The 20,964-nt window shown below is 41.1% G+C and overlaps 1 protein-coding gene across 1 annotated transcript in view; it reads left to right on the forward strand.

Moving 5' to 3' along the window:
- The window catches only part of cacna1aa (calcium channel, voltage-dependent, P/Q type, alpha 1A subunit, a), a gene marked incomplete at both ends in the record, with an annotated part of 85,352 nt that overhangs the window by 14,832 nt on the left and 49,556 nt on the right, over positions 1-20,964 (forward strand). The window contains 10 exons of the mRNA XM_080044792.1: positions 2,810-2,915; positions 3,764-3,903; positions 13,664-13,755; positions 14,794-14,946; positions 15,257-15,444; positions 17,684-17,787; positions 17,996-18,111; positions 19,147-19,188; positions 19,358-19,441; positions 20,512-20,718. Of these exons, the coding sequence (XP_079900918.1) occupies positions 2,810-2,915; positions 3,764-3,903; positions 13,664-13,755; positions 14,794-14,946; positions 15,257-15,444; positions 17,684-17,787; positions 17,996-18,111; positions 19,147-19,188; positions 19,358-19,441; positions 20,512-20,718 (1,232 nt within the window). The remainder of the gene's footprint in view (positions 1-2,809; positions 2,916-3,763; positions 3,904-13,663; positions 13,756-14,793; positions 14,947-15,256; positions 15,445-17,683; positions 17,788-17,995; positions 18,112-19,146; positions 19,189-19,357; positions 19,442-20,511; positions 20,719-20,964) is intronic.

Genomic DNA, 20,964 nt, shown 5'->3' on the forward strand with positions numbered 1-20,964 from the left:
CCCTTTGTCCCTGTGTCTCTGTATCAGTCTCTCCTTCTCTCCAACCATCTCATTGCTCCTCTCCCTCTCTCTCTCTCACTCTATCTTTCCCTTCTTTCAGTCAACAACACCGTGCCCTCTCACAGCCCAACACATACATATACATATGCACATGCGCACGCACAGACACACGCACGCACGCACGCACGCACACACACACACACACACACACACACACACACACATTAATAGACACACGTTAATAGACACACATTGCTGGGGTGCAGGGAGGCTAATTGAGTGGTGCCCTGGGGGTTCTGGTATTGTGTAGCACACACACATACACACACACACACACACACACACACACACACACACACACACACACACACACACACACACACACACACACACACATACACACACACACAGATTGTGGGCTTGGGCCAGGCCAGAGCTGCTTTTTTGGTTCCCCTTGATCATGACTTGAAGAAAACACACATACACGTGCACACTTAGGTCCACACACATGCACAAGGACAAGTATGGAACAGACACGTTTCACACATGAACACATGATGTATGTTTCCATAAATAGCCTCTTCACCATTTCATTTTCCCCTCTGCTCCCCATGGGAAAGGCTGCTCCCAGAGGAACCAAGCAAGTAGAAAAAGGTGAAGGAGAATAAAAAATGCAATATAATAGAATACAAAAGAAAATAATATAATAAGGAAAGAGTGGATTTATTTTGAGTGACTTAATAATGATAGTTACAAACCCATCCATTCTATGCAGTATCCATGATATGGATACACATCATATTGTTAAAGGAGAAGTGATACAGTCCTTTTTGCTAACTTCTTGTCAGTGACTGCAGTTAGCATTCCCCTCCCTCGTCCCTAGTGAAGCCGTCTTCGTCAGATATTGCCGCGATGGAGAGCAGTGAGTTATCGTTCACGGGCACAGGGACCCGCCTCTTTATGGCGCTCTGTCTCCCGATTGGATGAAACAAGCGGGATACTCAACATTTTTACTGGCAATTACTGCAAAGCTGAATGACTTGGAGACCTATGTTATGAACTGTGCATACTGATTGCTGTATGAATATAGAGATATTTAGAACGTATATTAACGAACATATCACTTATTTCTCCGTTAATTATGAAAGTCACACTCCTATTTTTCACCTAAATCTCATCTTCCTGTCTTTGTTTTTTATTTCTCCATCTGTTTCTCCCCTCTCTCTCTATCTCTTTCTATTGATCACTCATTCATCTCCCACACATTTGCTCTTACCTTCTCTCTGCACCAGCTCTCCCTTCTCTTTTAAATGTAACTATTCATCTTGTGACCTTAACGAGACAGGGGAATTGATTTGAGAAGACACCACCAGTGTGCGTGTGTGTGCGTGTGTTTGCGTGTGTGTGAGAGCTAGATAGATTGTGAGAAACACAATTAGATGTACAATGAGATACTCCCTCTTTCCTTTTTATTTCTCTCTCTCTCTCTTACTCTCTCCCTCACTGAACGCACCCTTATACATTAGAGCCAGACCATGATGTCACAATAAATCTCACTCGGTGTCCAGACACGCTAACATTTTAGCATAGCCAGTGTCTGTTTGTGTGTGTGTTTGTTTGTTTTGTTTATCTGTGTGGGTGGTGTGTGTGTGTGTGTGTGTTATCATAACATCCACTTAGCAAAACATATTTTACTGACTCATAACGGTGGCTTGTGGGTGGGTGTGTTTGTGCTTGTAAACAGGCGGCAATGGCCGTGGGTCCACTTGAGCTATAGGCCTGTTGTCTGTCTGAAACGCTTACACTACTTTCGATATTATGCATGGTTTGACCTTTGATATTACAGTGGTTGTATTATCTTAATAGTGAGAAAAAGTTGTCACTTAATTTACCATGGGTTTTCGAGGCTGGACTGTCATGTAACCCTCTAGGTGTACCTAGAATTACCAAGGAAATGTAATTGTTTTAAATGCGTAGAGAGCTTACTTGTGGATTTTTTTTTATTATTTGATATTAGTACAATACATTTTTAGCAATTTTGGCTTTGCCGTAACCATAGCCCATTGTATGCAGAATTTAAATTGGCAGTATATGGCGTGTATCTTTTGGTTTCCATGGACACACTCTTGAAAATGAAATATGTAAAAGTAAACAAGTAATAGGTAACTGGAACTCCATAGAGAGTGTTTCAAGTACCTTACTGCTTACAATCATTCACAGTTCACACATCAATTAGGTGATCTTTGTTTAACGTTATGTGCATTGAAAAAACTGCAATTAAAGTGTTTTTCTTTTATTGCAAGACAAAACTTAAATCTAGTCTTTGGCTGTTGTGTCTGCTGAAAGTGTGGTCAGTTGGGTTAATCTCTACAATAAAAGTCTGTTCTATTAATTTGCCCCTCCACAGAAGTACCTACTCATTTATGAAGCATCCATTAACACTCACCAATCTCACAGAAAATACCAATCCAGTTATTTATGAAGCATAGAGATATAGTGTATTTTGGCCTGCTGACAATAATGACGTTTGTGCATGTGGCGTTAAACACCGGACAGACTAGTAGGCCTTTTCAACCAAAGAAAGTAATAGGAATGACAGTTAACTGTGATAACAATAATTTGTTTACTTGTGGATTGTTTTAGTTGAATCAAGGACCAAGCATAATAGTGCCATGATTAATATGTACAGAAAAAGTACAGACAGCTGTATTTTTTGTACATTTCAAATGCATATGTTTTGTAAATGTATATTTCTCTGTGGATATAAACTGTTTAGATTCATGACTTTTCCTTGACTGACCTCCCTCACTCCATTTGAGTGGATGATTCTAGCTACCATCATTGCCAACTGCATTGTCCTGGCTCTGGAACAACATTTGCCAGATGGGGACAAGACACCGCTGTCAGAGCGCCTGGTGAGTTCAACAGACAGGATGATACAGTGTGTGTGAGCCATATATAAACCTTACTGAATGCAAGTGATAGGTCTGACTCCTCATTGATTTGACTTCAGTGGCGACGCATGGACCTACTCCGCTAAAACGCCCCGATCCAGAAGTTCTATGCAATATGGCATACAAGAAACATACACATCAGTGATTCTTGAGAAGTGGGACAAAAGACCGTCTTGCAATAGTAACTGCTGTTATGTTTGAAAATAAAAATATTTAAAATTGTAGATGTTATTAGGGATTAAGAATAGAATGTCTGGAGCACAATTATCCCCGTAAATTTAATTTTATAATTGTTATGTCAAATATATGACACTTGTTATCTTCTCACGACGTCCAAAACAGTGTGTCCACAGAGAAGGGTTCAATCATTCATATTCAATAAAAACTTTTAAAAATGTAATTTGATTATTAAAAAGAGTTTTTTTCATCAAAAGCAACACATAAATAATCTCTCATATCAATAAAAACTGTTTTTGTTCAACACATTCATGTTTTATAGGGTTTCTAAAGTGGTGGGACACTTTTTGTCAACACCGTCAGACAATCCATTAAAATGTAATAAAATCAGGCAAAATAAGGGGCAGCTATCACTATGAAGGACCTCTTGTCACATTCTACCTCTGCAGAGTACATTTTAGAGTCAGACAGGCTCTGATAAGTGTTGTAGTTTTAGAATATTTTATTCTATTTATTGCGACTTACAATTTCTGAAGAAGCTATGGAAATGTTTTGATCATTTTATTTTCCTGAAGTACAAGTTATTGAGCAGATATGAAACCAAAACTGTCTCTCTCTGTCCCTCTCCTCAGGATGACACAGAGCCATACTTCATAGGGATCTTCTGTTTTGAGGGTGGAATAAAGATCCTGGCTCTGGGTTTCGCCTTCCACAAGAACTCCTATCTGAGGAACGGATGGAACGTCATGGACTTTGTGGTGGTGTGCACAGGGTGAGTAGCAAGCAAGTCCAATGCACACCTATTCCGAAACACACACACACACACACACACACACACACACACACACACACACACACACACACACACACACACACACACACACACACTCACATACATGATCTTAACATGATTTAAAGCACAACCAACAGGGGACCTGAAAAATGTCCACATGGCTCTGGGGACTCGTTATGGTGCAGAAGTTTACTGTTACACTAGTCGACTGTTATACTAGTACGCAAGTGCATTCACACAAACACGCACACACACACACACACACACACACACACACACACACACACACACACACACACACACACACACACACACACACACACACACACACACACACACACACACAAACAAACACACATACAATCACCCACACATACATGGTTTTAACATGATTTAAAGCATGACCAACTGGGACCTGAAAAATGTCCACAGTTGCCTCGCTGGTCCCCTGTTGGTAGATGTGTTACAGTGCTGAAGTCCGCTGTTACACTAGTAAAAAAAGTGCACACACACACACACACACACACACACACACACACACACACACACACACACACACACACACACACACACACACACACACACACACACATACATACACACACATACATGCACTGTATGTACTTGCATGGACACTTAAGAATGGACACATTTATGAAAACAGTAGCTCAGAATCAGGCGCGGTTTTCCCTCTGTTCTGTTCTACTAAAAGCGGACACAATGAAGTAGCTGTGTCTGGTCTAGTGTGTGTTATTGTGTGTGTGTGTGTGTTATCCCTGCTCCTTCACCCTAATGAATGGCCCCATTCTGTGCAAGGCAGCAGCCAGATCAGAGAGAAGAACTGCAGGCAGCCAGCAGCCTGGGCAGCGAACAAATGTCACCATGATATACACAGAGATGGAGGGGGAGGGGGTGACACGAGGGAACAGATATTGGATATAAGGTTGGAAGAGAAGCTACGTGAAAATTTGCAAGTGCCAGCAGCTTTGAAAAAATGGAAAAAAGACAATGGAAGAATGCACAAAGTAAAGAAAAACAAGGGACCACTAAAAATAACTCCAGCATAAAAATAGGGATCCAAAGGTGGTTTGGAAAGATGGAGTCAGTGATTCTGGAGAATGCTTGTTGTCAAAATCAGTAAATATCTATTCACGATTTATAGTTTCAGTTTCAACCTTTATTGTCATTGTGCAACTTGTACAATGAAATTGGGGTGGTGCTCACCACCCACAGTGCAAGATAAAGCAGTGCAAAATGCAAACACAGACAACATCAATAGACAACAATAAGTTAATAAATATGCAAACATAAAATATAATTGTCTTTTAAAAAAAATAATACGTAGATAATTTCATATGTCCAGTGGGGGGGGCATGTCAGGCATTTAGTAGCCGAATTGCCCATGGGTAAAAGGAATTCCTCAGCCTGTTTGTCCGGCTCCCATGGTATCTGTCCAAAATAAATTTTTGACAACAAGCATTCTCCAGAATTGCTCCACGTTTAACAGCAGAACAGAAACCACGTACAAAATCCAATAATCAAAATGTGCGTAGCTCTAGATGCCAAGATGAATACTTAAGAAAATTCCTTTGTAAAGGGAGGAAAAATTGCTAAATAATTACCCGAGCATGAGCAGTTTTCTATAGGGCCACCACTATGGTATTGTATCTGAACATTCAATGAGAAGGTGAACGCGAGGGTAGAAGAGGGAAATGGCACGCACCCTGAGGACTGTAACTGTGTCAATGGGGAGGAGTTAAAGGTGGAGTCAGCGATTCTGGTGAAAACGTGTTTTCAAAAACATTTGTTGTCAAAATGTGTGAATATGTCCTCAAGATCAGCTAGCTGTCCGTGCTGTGTGTGCTCTGTAAGAAAGTCCAATGTATAAACACGGCCTAGGCCTTTAAATGGGCATGCTGCTGCCTCTTTCGTTTACATACCCTTTGTTTGCATGACCGTTTATAGAGCCTAGGCTGTGAATTAACACCAGATTTTTTTCAATTCAGACTCGTAGTGGATTGTGAGGAGAAATTCCCTGATATTGACAAAAAGTGATTTTGTCAACAAGCATTCACCAGCATCACTGACTCCACCTTTAACACATATGATGATATACTTACTATCACTGATTAGGTTATAGATAATAGAAAATGACCATACACATAGATAATGAATTGGGTCTGGAGCAGAAACAATTGCTTGTACACACATGCAAACGGGTTGACATTTTAAATGTCAGTGATTCTAGAAAATTAGAATTGCTTATTTAAAGGCAAAGTAAGCTTTTTTTCTTATTTATGTATTGCAGATTATGTGATGATACTGTATGTTTATAACTGTCAGATGCTTATGTATGGGTGTAGCTTGTTTTTTTATAGATTAATGTTACTGTGATTACATGATAGATGAGTTGGTGAGAAGAACTAAATCTAGTATAAATCTGAATATCTTATTGTTGGCGTAAAATACTCCATTGATGCCTTTTTTTAACCTTGCAAAATTACCTTATATTCTACCTTTTTTTTAAACGAAGAGTGGTAGGGTAGGTAGGCTGTTGCATTTTTCATTCAGGCTGCAATGTCCACAACAACATTATTGTGTGGGAGTGCTGGCATTGCATGTTTTGTGCGTGCATGTGGTGATTTGGAGAATGTCATGGGTTACATAAACCTTGCAGATCTTTGCTGACAAAGCATTGGAGAAATCAGCCATTGCCCCACCCCCCCCCCCCCCCCGTCCACCTCACTCTCTCTTTCTCATTCTCTCTCTTGCACACACCCACACACACACACACACACACACATACACACACACACACACACACACACACACACACACACACACACACACATATTGAGTCAAGGAGCACTCAGTCTGGCGGTGTGTCCTTATGCTTTAATAAGAGCAATCATGAAGCCAACCTGAACTCAGCTTGGCAAAACAGAGTGTGACTGGAGGAGTGAGAAGACGAGTGACAGTGAGACAGCAGGAAGCAAAATGTCCAGCAAATGTCTGGATAAAAACCTTGATGTTTTGACAGCGAAACCATCGGAACAGGCATGACATAGCAGCCATGACACAGCGGTTGAATCATCCGTGTCTTCAATAGGAACAGGCATACTGTAGCTGTAGTGGAGAATGCAAGCAGACATTGATAACACAGTGTGTTTTTCGAACTAGCTGTGGTGTTACCATCTTGCAGTGAGGCAGGAAGCTGCAGCGAGATGTACAGAGTACAGACAGAGAATAGGCTCCAGCACTTAACTGCACGCATACTGTATATCCCCATGATACATTATGTACACCAACTGATGTCAATACATTTTACACTCACACAGAAACGCACGCACACACACACAGGCGCACACGCACTATGGCACACACACACACACGCACACACACAAATACACACACACACCCACCCACCCACCCACATACATACACACACACACACACACACACACACACACACACACACACACACACAAACAAGCACACTCTTTTATTGTCGTCTCTATGAATGGGGGTTGTGTCTCTTTGAAGATGAAAGGCTATATTTGGCCTTCCTCACCCACCTCTGGCCGGAACCTTTGATAACACACCGGTCAATGAGCGCACACACACTCACTTGTATGTATTTCCACTTCAAACATTTCTTTCCATTTCCTGCTTAATCCTAGTGCACTTGCTTGCACAACACATGCAAAGACAAAACACACAAACAGCACTTCATAATGTCTGAATAGATTAGGTATTCCCTCTAAAGCCTTGTTGGACATCTGTAGATTTGTGTGCACCCTTGCCTATGTGCCCGAGTGTGTGTGTTGTTGTTGACCTATCTCTTGTTGTAAATTGCCTGAGTGATTTGGCTCTGGTGAAAATGCTAGTTGTTTTTTATGCCCACTATTGATTATTAGTCCAATTACCCTTAGTTTACAGCCATCCTTGGCTCGGTTTTCCCCTGCGTTACTCGTTCGTTTACTCTTGTTGAGATTCTTTTGATTAAATTTCGACTGGTACGGGAAAGGGTAGGCAAATAAGAAAAAGGAGGAAGCATGGGAGATATTTCAGTCAACCTTGCAATCAAATTGAAGTTTGCTACATTTTTGTGTACAGTTAAAGCCCAGCAATTCTGGAGGAAACTTGTTTTCCAAAATAAGTGAATTTATCCTCAAGATCCGCTACCTGTCCGTACTGTATGTGTCAAGTAAAAAAAAGAAAAAGTTCACGTTTTTATTCACAGCCTAAGCTCTAGCCCATTTAAAGAACCCAGGCTGTGTATTAACACTGGATTTCTTTTCTGAGTGCACACTCAGTATGGACAGGAAGCACATATTGAAGAGATATTCACTGATTTTGACTAAAAGCATTCTCCAGAATCGCTGACTCCACCTTGAAACATTTACAATGAAAAATAACTGATCTGTACCCCATGTCAGGTTTTCTACCATACAATGTGTTTTCAGGTTACTGTGGAAAAAACTCCCAACAGCTGTCACATTCAGATAATTAAATACTGTAGGCCTATTGGACAGTCTGGAGGTGTGTGTGTGTGCTGTGACAAAGCTATACATAGTGTGTGATATATGCTTCACCTGTCTGCTGTTATGTAGTGTTAAATGGAATGTCATTAGACGGAATAATGGAATATTAATAATCATAATATACACCTTTGCTGGGAAAGGTTGGGTATCCTATTAACACAACAGAACATTTATAAATATGCAGCTACATTGAATATTAAAAATTGTTGAATCACGGGTAACAAAGGAAAGCAAGGAGGCATGGAAAAAGTGAGTGGAGAGTTTGGGGAAGAGATGAAGGGATTTGCTCAGTGATGTGGACAGAGAGATAATTATCCACATTTAGCTGAAGTCAGCAGCAAAGCAGACTGAGAGAGAGAGAGAGAGAGCCGGTAAAATATATACTGTACTGTTTGTTTAATGTGTTGGTGTCCCATGAGAACAGGTCAGTGGGGAGAATATTGCTTGGTGTGATTCATCCTCATTTGTGTTCCTCTTGGTTGTATGTATGTGTGTACATTCAGGGATGGAAATTAACACCCGCCACACGCCAAATGCGGGTAGATTTGCGTGCTGGCGTGTAAATTGTGTCACTTCACCCGCCACTGTGTCGGGTAATACTTTCCAGTCAGGTCCGATCTAATTTGCATATTTAATACATTCGTCATGAACATGATGACAGGGCGCTACACAGTTCAACAGTTTCTTTTTGCCTTTCTAGTCGAACTGAACTACGGCGCGATCCGCTCCGCTAGGAAATACTATCTGCGAGTTAACGTGTGGAGGCATAAGTCGACAAATCAATCGACTTACTTTGCCCCCTTTTTTTCTTCCCACAGCAGAGGTTGAGGTGCTGAAAATAAAGTGAAAACTGCGCTCTTCCTTTAAGCAGCAGAGCTGCCGCCGTAATGTTACAATATTTACATCAAAGCCCTAATGGTCATACAAATGAGATGCTTTATTTAAACGCTGTCCGTGCTTAGAGGTGATTTTAATTGTGTCGGCTGAAACAGAAACTAACGGAGGGATTCGGCTCACTATAGTCCCTTGAGTCGCGCAGTCAGTTTGTCGACATGGCTTTGTGTTTTAAGGCTCGAGACATACAATCAGATCGCATACAAACAGGGAAGCCTTTCCCATCGGTATCGCTAACGGGGAGAATATCCCCGGTTATTATTTGAGCCTCAAACCACAGAGTTCTTCCCCGTGCGGTGGCTCGCGCACTCACTAGTGATCTCACGGTGAAACGCTGCTTTGCTCGGACGAAGGCATCGTGTGTTTCTAGATGATTTAACGTCATAGTCTCAGACGAGCGTTTAACATTATGCTGCATCTTTTGCACTGCACTGTTTTTTATCAACAGTGAAAAAATGGTCCCACACCGGACTCTTATGTGTAGCTGATTACTTCATGCACGCACCTTGCAGAAGTGACGCTCCTGCAGCGCGCTCACGACCAGACGTGACACGGTGACATCTCTCCCATTAATAAAACGGCATAACTCCCTGATTTTCAGATTTCTATTTTTAAATTGACTTGAGCGCAAGTGGAAAACCGGTCAATGTGTCGACACATTCACATCCCTAATGCATATGGAGAAAGTGATAAACACTACCACACCACAAAGACTGATCAGACCTGCATCTCTTATTAGTTAATTATATGAAATGTTGATATTGTGCACAATATCAACATTTCATATCATTAACTAAAAAGAAAAAAGAAATCTAAAGGTAACTTCAATACTGTATTATAATTATTGACTAAATGATGAAAAAAAGGTGTCTGCAGGGCCAGTGAAAATATACAAGGGGCCAGTAAAACTCGGATCTATTGGCTAAGCGGGCCAGTTGGGAAAAAAAGTTGCATTGAACCCAGAGTATATATGGAGTTCAATTATACATTGTTTTGAAATAAAGATGACGTGTATTGTGTATCATATATAGTAAGAGTGTACCATTTAATTTGCAACTCAGTTCCTTGGTAGCACCTACTTACAGTACAAATGACTTCTGATGGAAAACATTTGTATGAAAAACACTTTCATTAGCTATTCTTACTATTGTATTGTTTAACATTAACGCATATATTAAAAAAGATATTGCGTATAAAAAGTGGCTGGTAAAAAAGATGAGTGGCTGGTAGATTTTTAAATCTACCTGCCACAGTGGCTGGTAGGCAAAAAAGTTAATTTCCATCCCTGGTGTACATGTGTGTGTGTGTGTGTGTGTGTGTGTGTGTGTGTGTGTACATATGTTGTGTGTATAATATGTACAAATCCATGCCCGATACATTGGTTATTTCAAATGACCTACTTTCCATTGTGCAAATGAAATAAATTTCACCAACCAGATATCCAACCAGTTCAACCAGTGTGTGTGTGTGTGTGTGTGTGTGTGTGTGTGTGTGTGTGTGTGTGTGTGTGTGTGTGTGTGTGTGTGTGTGTGTGTGTGTGTAGGTGGGTTTGTGTGTGTGTGTGTGTGTGTGTGTGTGTGTGTGTGTGTGTGGGTGTGTGTGTGTCTGTCTGTCTGTCTCTGTGCTTTTGTCATCTATGTGTCTCTATATATATGTTTGTGTAAATGGGGTTTGTTTTGTCGTGTGAGTTGTGATACATTTTAAATTTAAGGGGAAGGGAGAGAAGCGAAAAGAAAACAATCAATCCCGGCTCCTCCCTTGGCCCTGTTGCCAAGGTGATACAGAGATTCTATCAATGAGCCAAGGTCCCTGTTGCCATGGAAACACTTATGAATGAGAAAGGGGGCCCAGTAACCGTGGAGACGGTGTGAATGAGGAACTGCCTTATCAGCCTGACACTTTTTTTTTTGTGATGGCAGATGCTGTTTAGAAACTGAGAAGTGTCATCATGTTACCATCAGCGTCATTGTTTGCTAGCGAGTTTCACAGTCATGTCATGTCATGTCATGTCGCACAAATAGTTTGCATGTTTGTAGGGAAGGCATTTTACTCAATGTATTTTTTGTAATACTTCCCATATAATGCTGAGATATATGTCACAGAAATAGGCCTACTTCTTTTTTGTATAGACATGTATGTGTAAAAAGACATGTGTGCTTTTGCTCGTGTCTGCGCACCGTAAGATACTCGCTCTGCATTCTCAGGTATACAAGCAATTTGTTTCAGCAAACTCCAACCGTCAGCAGCATGCATTCGTCTGGTCCTCCACACATTCATTCACACTAATTTACAGCCTAAACATTATGCTTCAAGCACAATAATGACTTTATCCAGGACACAATGGATGGTCCATAGTGCAGTATAGTAGTTTATGTCCTCACATTTTGAACATATCAATACTCACTCTGCCTTCTCATCTTCTAATTTATAATTCCATTCTATACATTTATTTGTTCTCTTCCCTTGTACAATGCATGCTGTATTTTGCCTTCCTTTCCCTCATCAACTTCCCCTTTTGCCAGCCAATTAAGATATTTAATGTATCTATCTGTAGCTTTTTTGGCAAAACTGTTAGCAACTAACAGGTTATGTAAACCAAGTGTATGTAAACAAAGGGGATCCACCGTAGCTAGCAACATGTCCAGTTACAGAGCCTAGGCTGTGTATTAACACATTTTTTCATTGCTCACAGCACAAACACTGTGGTGGGGGGCGACTGTGGCTCAGGTGGTTAAGCTGGTTGGCCAATGATCCTAGGGTTGGCGGTTCGATCCCAGCCCGGCCACTTGTGTCATGGTCGTTGTGTCCCTGGGCAAGACACGTCACCCACCTTGCCTCGTGTGAATGTGTATGACTGCTGTATGTTTGAGGTGGTGGTCGGAGGGGCCGATGGCGCTGAATGGCAGCCTCGCTTCTGTCAGTCTGCCCCAGGGCAGCTGTGGCTACTATGGTAGTTTACCACCACCGGTATGACTGTGTGTGAACGAATTGTACCTGGAACCCTGTAAAGCGCTTTGAGTATCATGAAAGGCGCTATATAAATCCAAGCAATTATTATTATTAATTATTAATTAAACAGGTAGCTGATTGTGAGCAGATATTCACTGATTTGAACAAATTGATTTTGACGACAAGCATTCTCCAGAATCACTGACTCCCCCTTTAAGGCTATACTTCTGCCATACGGTTTAAGCCACACACACGTCTGAAATACTGTCTTGCCTCACGACCAAACCAGAAATGCTCTCAGTTACAAGGCCGCCCCTGATGAGGTATTTGATATCACACAATGTCATTACAAGGACCCCTAGCCTCAACACACTGGCACCCACCACTGGGGGGCTTCCTGGTAATGCAATACGGCATCAAGCCACAACTAAGTATGTATACTGTCACCAATAGATCCCATAGGCCCGCTGTTACTTCTCCCTTTTCTTGCTAATTCTTTTAAGGTTTCAAAGCAACGCCGGCTGACTTCAGTCCTGTGATTAAGGCTATGCTGTGTCACTGGGCCTCTTAGTGGAACAGAGGAAAGTGGAAATGTGTCAGAGAGACCGATAGAGAGAGAGAGAAAGAGAGACGGAGAGAGAGAGAGAGAGAGGTGGGAAGAAGGATGATTCACAGTTTGAGTCAGACGAAGGGACTGACTGGAAGTCTGGCAGCGTAAAGGGAACATCTTAACCCTCTTAAGCACACACACACACACACACACACACACACGCACGCGCATACACACACACACACACACACACACTGTTTTTATTATTATGATGACGAGTGGTGAAACAGGTGCTGCGACAGACAGGCAACACATATTCTCTGCAGCATGGCAACGGCTTGAAAAAAACTACATTTTAAAAGTACAGAGAATAAAAATAAGCAGTAAAAAGCAAAGTCAGCATCCCTGACTCTCATCATATGCCGCCGCACCCCGTCTCTCGCTTTGCCTTACTTTCTTTCTCTCTCGCTCCACGCTTCACTTTCTCTCTCTTCTTCCCTCTGTCATTGTCCTTCCATCTCTCCCTACCCACTACCCACCATTACTCCATCACTCCATCTCTCCTTTTTCATTTTCCAGTCACTCTTTCACTCAGATACAAAACTCTCCTTGTTTTTGTGTGTGTGTGTATGTGTGTGTGTGTCGCGCACTCATGCGTACGTGTGTGTGTGTGTGTTTGTGTGTGTGTGTATAAGAGAGAAAGAGGAAAACGGAGAGACTGACTGACAGTGACAAGCATGACTAGCTTAAGTATTGATTGCTGCTTCACACTTTTGTGCATATGCCTTTTCTCCCCCTTTAGGATCCTGTCCACTATCGGTTCGGATTTCGACTTGCGGACCCTCAGGGCTGTGCGAGTATTGAGGCCCCTCAAATTGGTGTCCGGTATTCCCAGTAAGTCAAAACTAAATACAATTGAAAATATATATATTTTTAAAGTTCTCCTGCCTTTATCCTATATACACACACACACACACGCACACACACGCACACACACACACACACACACACACACACACACTCACACACACGCACACGCGCACACACACACACACACACACACACACACACACACACACACACACACACACACACACACACACACACGCACACATTGTCATTTCTTTGTTGAGGCTATTACATTTATTAAAGGGCAGAACAGACGTTTGAAGTATACAAACTAGCATTTAGAGGCATTTTGTGTCATACTTCTGCAAAATGCACCCACAGTGTTTCAACAAAAGTGGTTCTTCTATGCACTGCTTGCTTGCTTCTTTTTTTAAATGTTATAATGGCAATAGTGTTGCAGCAGCACTGCAGTGTTATTAATAGCTTAGACGCAACTACAGGGCTTAACAGGGGAACCAAGGCTTACTCATCATAAAAGTCACTAAACTTCCTGTGAAAGACTTGCCCTTACAGTATGTGATGTTAATGAAACAACAACAACAAGTGATTGGTTTTCTGCAGCAACAACATTTCACATACAAATATAACTTACACAAGGCACAAGCCGCACAAAATGTTAAGGTTTATTTGACCTAAATGAATAAATTAGTAGAATTGCACAGACTGCATTGTGTGATCACAGAATGAATCCCTCTAATCACATATTGTAGTGTGTCTACCAGATGACAGTAGTGAAGCAGTGTTATACGGAATACAACAGTCTTACACGGATGTTTTTATCATAGTTCTGTGTTTTTGTTTTAATTGCAAGCCTTATTACACCAACATTTATATTAAGCAGTGGAAAAAAAGGCTGAAAATGGACGATGTTGATATATTTTAAGGGAGCTAAATAATTAGCAGATAGATGCAGTTTATGTTATTTTGAATCCCTGAACTGTTTCTACAATAGTTGAAATGAATGATGAATATTAATAATAATTTAGAAAAATATCCTACTAACCCGTACAATGTGTGCTGTAGGCTTACAGGTGGTGCTCAAATCCATCATGAAGGCCATGATTCCTCTGCTGCAAATTGGCCTGCTCCTTTTCTTTGCCATCCTCATGTTCGCCATCATTGGCTTGGAGTTCTACATGGGCAAATTCCACACAACATGCTTTGACAATCACACAGGTAAGATGTGTGTGTGTGTGTGTGTGTGTGTGTGTGTGTGTGTGTGTGTGTGTGTGTGTGTGTGTGTGTGTGTGTGTGTGTGTGTGTGTGTGTGTGTGTGTCTGTGTGTGTGTGTGTGTGTGCATGCATGCGTGCGTGTGTGTGTGTGTGTGTGTGTGTGTGTGTGTATGTGTGTGTTTGTGTGTATGTGCATGTGCATCTCAATAGCGCGATCAGGGAACATTTTACTAACTCTTTTCCCCAAAGAAGACGATTGCCTGTTCTAGGTGAACTTAACATTTTGACACATCTAATGTGCACTTTCATCCAGGTGAGATCCGAGAAGAGTTTCCATGTGGGACCGAGGCTCCGTCGCGGCTGTGTCCAGCGGGCACCATGTGTCGACAGTACTGGCTCGGACCAAACTATGGCATCACCCAGTTTGACAACATCCTGTTCGCTATCCTCACCGTCTTTCAGTGTATCACCATGGAGGGCTGGACAGACCTGCTCTACTATGTATGTATACGCCTAAAGCATGTGTTTAGAAAAGCTATGCAACTTACTGAAGCAGGATTGAAAGACACTGAAGGAAGCAGTTAACTGTTAAAGGGATTTTAAGAATTGGTTCCCTTGGGTCAACTGTCAATCAGTTGAGAAGTGGGAGAGGTCTCTTTGCCAGTAAGGTTGTAGGCGACAATAGAAATTAATCATTCAAGTGAAGAGGATTATAACCCATAAATGTAAAAGCCATCAGTCATTGTCATGGATGGGCGGCACTATAGCAAACACCTCAGCAATTTAATACATTCTGTTTCTAGGGACAAATAAGCCTGGGTTTAGAATGAGTGTTTCCATTATTATAGACACTGTGTGGATAAATCTGTGGCACTGATCTGAAGAAAAAATTAATAAAAAATTCTAATCAAATGTAGTCCAACTTCATATTTTGCTGCACAACAAAAACCATCCCAGATAGTTTTTCTTAAAGTAATACTACATCTAAACTCATACAACGTCCAATGATTTTCACCTGTGCACACTGTGCGCGGTGTGCCCATTAAACAGGTAGCTATACTAGGTCTTGTGGAACAGTGTCATTACTCATGCCGGAGACTGAATGGTTCCCCTGCTGTCAGTGGCAACAGTTTCCAGGCAACCAGAGGTAGACCAGGGTCTTTTGAGTGTTACTGTAGCCGGCCCTTTTTCCCCCCCATCTCCTTTTTCCTCTCCGTCTCAGTCTTATTCTTTCTAATTGCTCTTTTTCATTTTCCATATTCCTTCTTCTTTTCTTTCTTTAATATCTTTCTCTCCCTTTCATTTCCCCTTTCCCTCCCCTCCCTTCATCTCTTTTCCTCTCTCTCTCTCTCTCCCCCCGTTTCCCTCCTTCCCGGTGCTGCTCTATATTTAAAAGGGCCTGTTCAGCCCAAGTTATTCTTGCAGCTGGCGGGGAAGGGGAGCGATAAAAGTTTAATGGTAGAAAAAAGGCTCTACGGTACATTGGGTACACAGCCACGGCAGCACCAGCAGCTTACATGCAGGGAGAAGGGACATGGAGGCCAGAGGAGAGAGAGAGAGAGTGAATGGGTGTGGGCGAGGGAAGAGGGGATCAAACAGGGAAAAGAAGGGTTGATAGGATGGATTTCACACAAAAAAAACAAAGGGAAAGGAATATAAAAATGAAGGAATAAACAAATATCAAAATGTATTTAAAGATGAAGTCAGCGATTCTTGAGAACGCTTGTTGTTAAAATTTACTGTTTGTAAAATTAAGTCTGTATTGTGTGTGTATGCCCTGACCAAAAAAATCCAGTGTTAATAAGCAGCGTAGGCTCTGCATGTTGCCAGCTACTGTGGGCCCCCTTTGTTTACATACCCGTTTACAGAGCCTAGATCAATGATTTCTTTTCAGCGCACAGTATGGATAGGTAGCGGATTGTGAGGAGATATTCACCGATTTTGACAAAAAGTGATTTTGACAACAAACATTGTCCAGAATCGCTGACTCCATCTTTAAAGCAGGGGTAAAACAAGAGGAATGCATTAAAGAGAGAAACAATCAAGAAGTGAATAGAGAAAGTGAGAGGAGTCTGGACAGCAGGGCGGTAGAGACAGGGAAGGAGAGACCTTAGCATTTGTTATACATTATTCACTCTGCAGTGAGCAGCTAAATAGAGTGGCAGATATGCATTTACTTATTGAGATGACTTCAAGCAAAATCATGTCAGCCCTGCTGTTGTTTGCATTGCTAACAGCAACGGACAGCACTTTTTCCTGCAATGTTCTCTATTTTCTTTTAAGTTACACACTGTCTGGACTTTCAATGATTAGTTTAACTGAAATGTTACAGCTGCAGTGGCCTCTTTGTTTACGTACCCTTTCGTTACATACCAGTTTACACAGCCTAGGCTGTATATTAACACCAGATTGTTATCGGGTCAAACACAGTACAGACAGGTTCACTGATTTTGACAAAAAAATGTTTTTTACAACAAGCGTTGTCTCCAGAATCGCTGACTCCACCTTTAACGGGTCATATCATCTATATATTCCTCATTTTGACCGAGTCCTAGAATGTCAGTCGATTAAAATGTCGTCATTATGAGCCCATCCGTGGGCAAATTTTCAAGTGCTCTCCATGATACGCTTTTAACCAAGTAATGTTTCTGTTGGCTTAGATGCTATTATATCATGTTCAGAGGCAGTGAGAACAACATTGATTAGTTACTCTGTCTGATGTCTCTGTGTGTGTTTCCAGAGCAACGATGCCTCAGGGAGTGCATGGAACTGGATGTACTTCATCCCCCTCATCATCATCGGCTCCTTCTTCATGCTCAACCTGGTGCTGGGTGTGTTGTCAGGGTAAGTGTGTTAGGTGTGTGTGTGTGTGTGTGTGTGTGTGTGTGTGTGTGTGTGTGTGTGTGTGTGTGTGTGTGTGTGTGTGTGTGTGAATCGCTGTCTCCACCTTTAATATAAAAACATATGTAGTTTAGTAGTATGTGGTTTATTGTATTTATACTATTCATCACAGATGCCCAATAAATATGTGCGGTGTTTTTTGTGACTGCAGGGAGTTTGCCAAAGAGAGAGAGCGTGTGGAAAACAGGGCTGAGTTTGTGAAGCTCAGAAGACAGCAGCAGATAGAAAGGGAACTCAATGGATATCTGGAGTGGATCTGTAAGGCTGGTACGTACAATGTACTGTATATGTGGTTCATTTCTTAACACAAAAATACATTAAAAGCATTAAAACACATTGCAAAAATAAAGAAAATGTTGCCAGCCAGGTAACATATTTGATCTACTGTATGTTTAATTGCATATGCTGGAATACCATTTGAGCTAGTACACGATTGTAGTTAATAGTACACTGACTCTTCATTGTATGATAAAGGTTCAAAACAAAACAGTTGACCTTTACAGCTTAAATTATCAGACATGCTTCATACTGTAGTTGTTGCAAGCAGATGTATCTTCTGGGTTTTTTTCTTCTTGTTCACGGATTAGTGGCGTCATCTTCTGCCTTTCACATTATACAAATTCAATACTTAGTGATGCATGTCTTTACTGGAGCTCAATAAACCTACCCCCTAGGGAGACAAAACATACACATAATAGCTCTCTTGAGAATGTCATACAAACAATCTTGAATCACACACCAGCAGTGTGGTGAAATGTATGTGAGCGTCCTTAAACGAAGACCTATTGCTAGCCCATTTCCAAATTCTCGTTATTGCCTTCTTAGGAAAATATGTTTAGGGAACCTTTTTTTGTATGTTAAGAAATCTGTTCTTACCATGTTGTTGTGATTGCACTTTTGTGTTGTTAAGGAACCCCTTGAAAACGAGATGGGTTCATCTCAACGGGGTTATTCCTGATAAAGAATTAGACATTTTAAAAAATTAGAAGAGTAGAGGGTTGGATGTTGGATGTTCGAAGGAGCAGATAAAAGGGCAGATGGGAAAAAAAGGACATGCCTTTGATCTTGAAAAGAAGGTCTACATAAAAACAAGGACGCCAAAAAAAAACAAAGGAGGGAGGGATGAGTAACACAGACACAGGTGCAGGCCAAAGACTGTTTCAGGTTTGAATTAAAACGAGAACCCAATTGATGATACAAAATAAATTAAAGCAAGATTAAACTACATTTTGGAAGTCATCAAAGACATATCTAATATGTCTATAAACTGTATTAACATTTCTCTGTTTGTGTTTTCTGTAGAAGAGGTCCTCTTGGATGATGAAAATGAAAATGATTACGAGGGTATGCATTTGGCTGCTTTTCTGTGCTGTTTGTGAATGCATGATTTTGAAATTGTATTTCTTTTTAAATTTTATTTTAGAAATGATTCTGATTAATGTAGCACAGTCAAGCACATCAGCACTGTTCTGCTGTAGTTTTTTTTTAAATACATGTTTTATTGCTTTTACAGGCACCCGTAGGAGAGCCACAAAAAACCATAAGAACAAAGCTGAGCTTTTAAACCCAGAGGAAGCGGAGGGAGATCTGGCAGTAGGTAAGATAGACACTCTCATCTGTCTCTCTATCTCACACACACACACACACACACACACACACACACACACACACACACACACACACACACACACACACTCAAAGGCAAACCCCAGGAACATACAGATGCTATCTTATCTTGCATATCAGCATTACCTGACCCTCCTCTCCTTCCCTCTCTTGTCCTCCGCTGCTCTGCACTTTTCTCCTTATATAGTGTTACATTTCTATCCTGTCCCCAACCCCCTTCATGTTATACCTTTATTTTCTTTAACCTGTCCCTGATACCTCATCCATAATTCTCTCCTCCCAACGCGCTCCTACTTACAGACTCTAGTTCTCAAGCAGCTCTTTCTGTTTTATCATAAGACAAAGGTGTTGTATGTAGTCACATTACTGTATATATCATGTCACTGCACAATCAGCAAAGAAGTTTGCAAATGATATGATACCTGCACTGAATCATGCATTCATATTTACAAAACCAAACTGATATGAAAAGTCTGTATTAAAAAGCAAATTCAAGTTTTTCAACAAGCAAAAAGTGTTCAATATAATTTGACTTTGTCTCTGTGTGATTTTATAATCATTTGTGTGGAGAATTACACACACAAAAAGAAAGAAACAGTTGGAAGTAGTATTTTGTTCTGTGTAAAAATGTGGGTCTTACAGCAGCATAAGGACAACAATCATTAGCGATACACAGAGAAAAATAACAATAATATTATAGGTATTTATAATAAAATAAAAATAGAATAAAACAAAAAACTCTACCGCACATCACAACTTCAAGATGTATAATACAATAAAGTTCAGGCATAGCATTGTATACTGTAGTAATGATACAAGTATACTACTAATATCATTTGCTATACTGAACCCTGCCTTGGACATTTTGAGGTTGTGATGTGCCAGCTCTACCTCTTACAGTGACAAATGAAAGACGCAGATGACTTTTTGCACTTTCTTTTTTTAATATCCTCATTGTAGGACACAACCATAGCAATACGCTGTTCACTTCACTGAATGGTGAAAAAGAAAGTATATAATTTGCCTTGCTTGCCCTGCCAGGTTCCCCTTTCGCCCGTGCCAGCTTGAAGAGTTCCAAGCTCGAAGGATCGACATTCAAACGGCGGGAGAGACGGCTGCGCTTCTTCATCCGACACATTGTCAAGACCCAGGCCTTCTACTGGACCGTGCTGTGTTTGGTTGGCCTCAACACAATGTGTGTGGCGGTGGTGCACTACGACCAGCCAGAACCACTTTCGGATTTTCTATGTGAGTAGGAGGGGATGGGGGATATGCATGCATACTTAGTGCAAGCGTGCACTGTATTATTTTTTTCACAAATGCACAATCACTCTCATCACAGATTAATGGAGGGGAGTGGGTGAACACTTTTTTAAGTAAATGTGAATTAATCCATGAAAGAGTTGGCCCAATGAGTTGACACTGCTAGCACAACTACTAATACAATGACCTCGTTTTGCACAGATCTTTGCTGTGTGTATCACTTTTTTTAAC

The sequence above is a fragment of the Ammodytes marinus genome, assembly GCF_949987685.1.
Source record: "Ammodytes marinus genome assembly, chromosome: 16".
Lineage (NCBI taxonomy): Eukaryota > Metazoa > Chordata > Actinopteri > Uranoscopiformes > Ammodytidae > Ammodytes > Ammodytes marinus.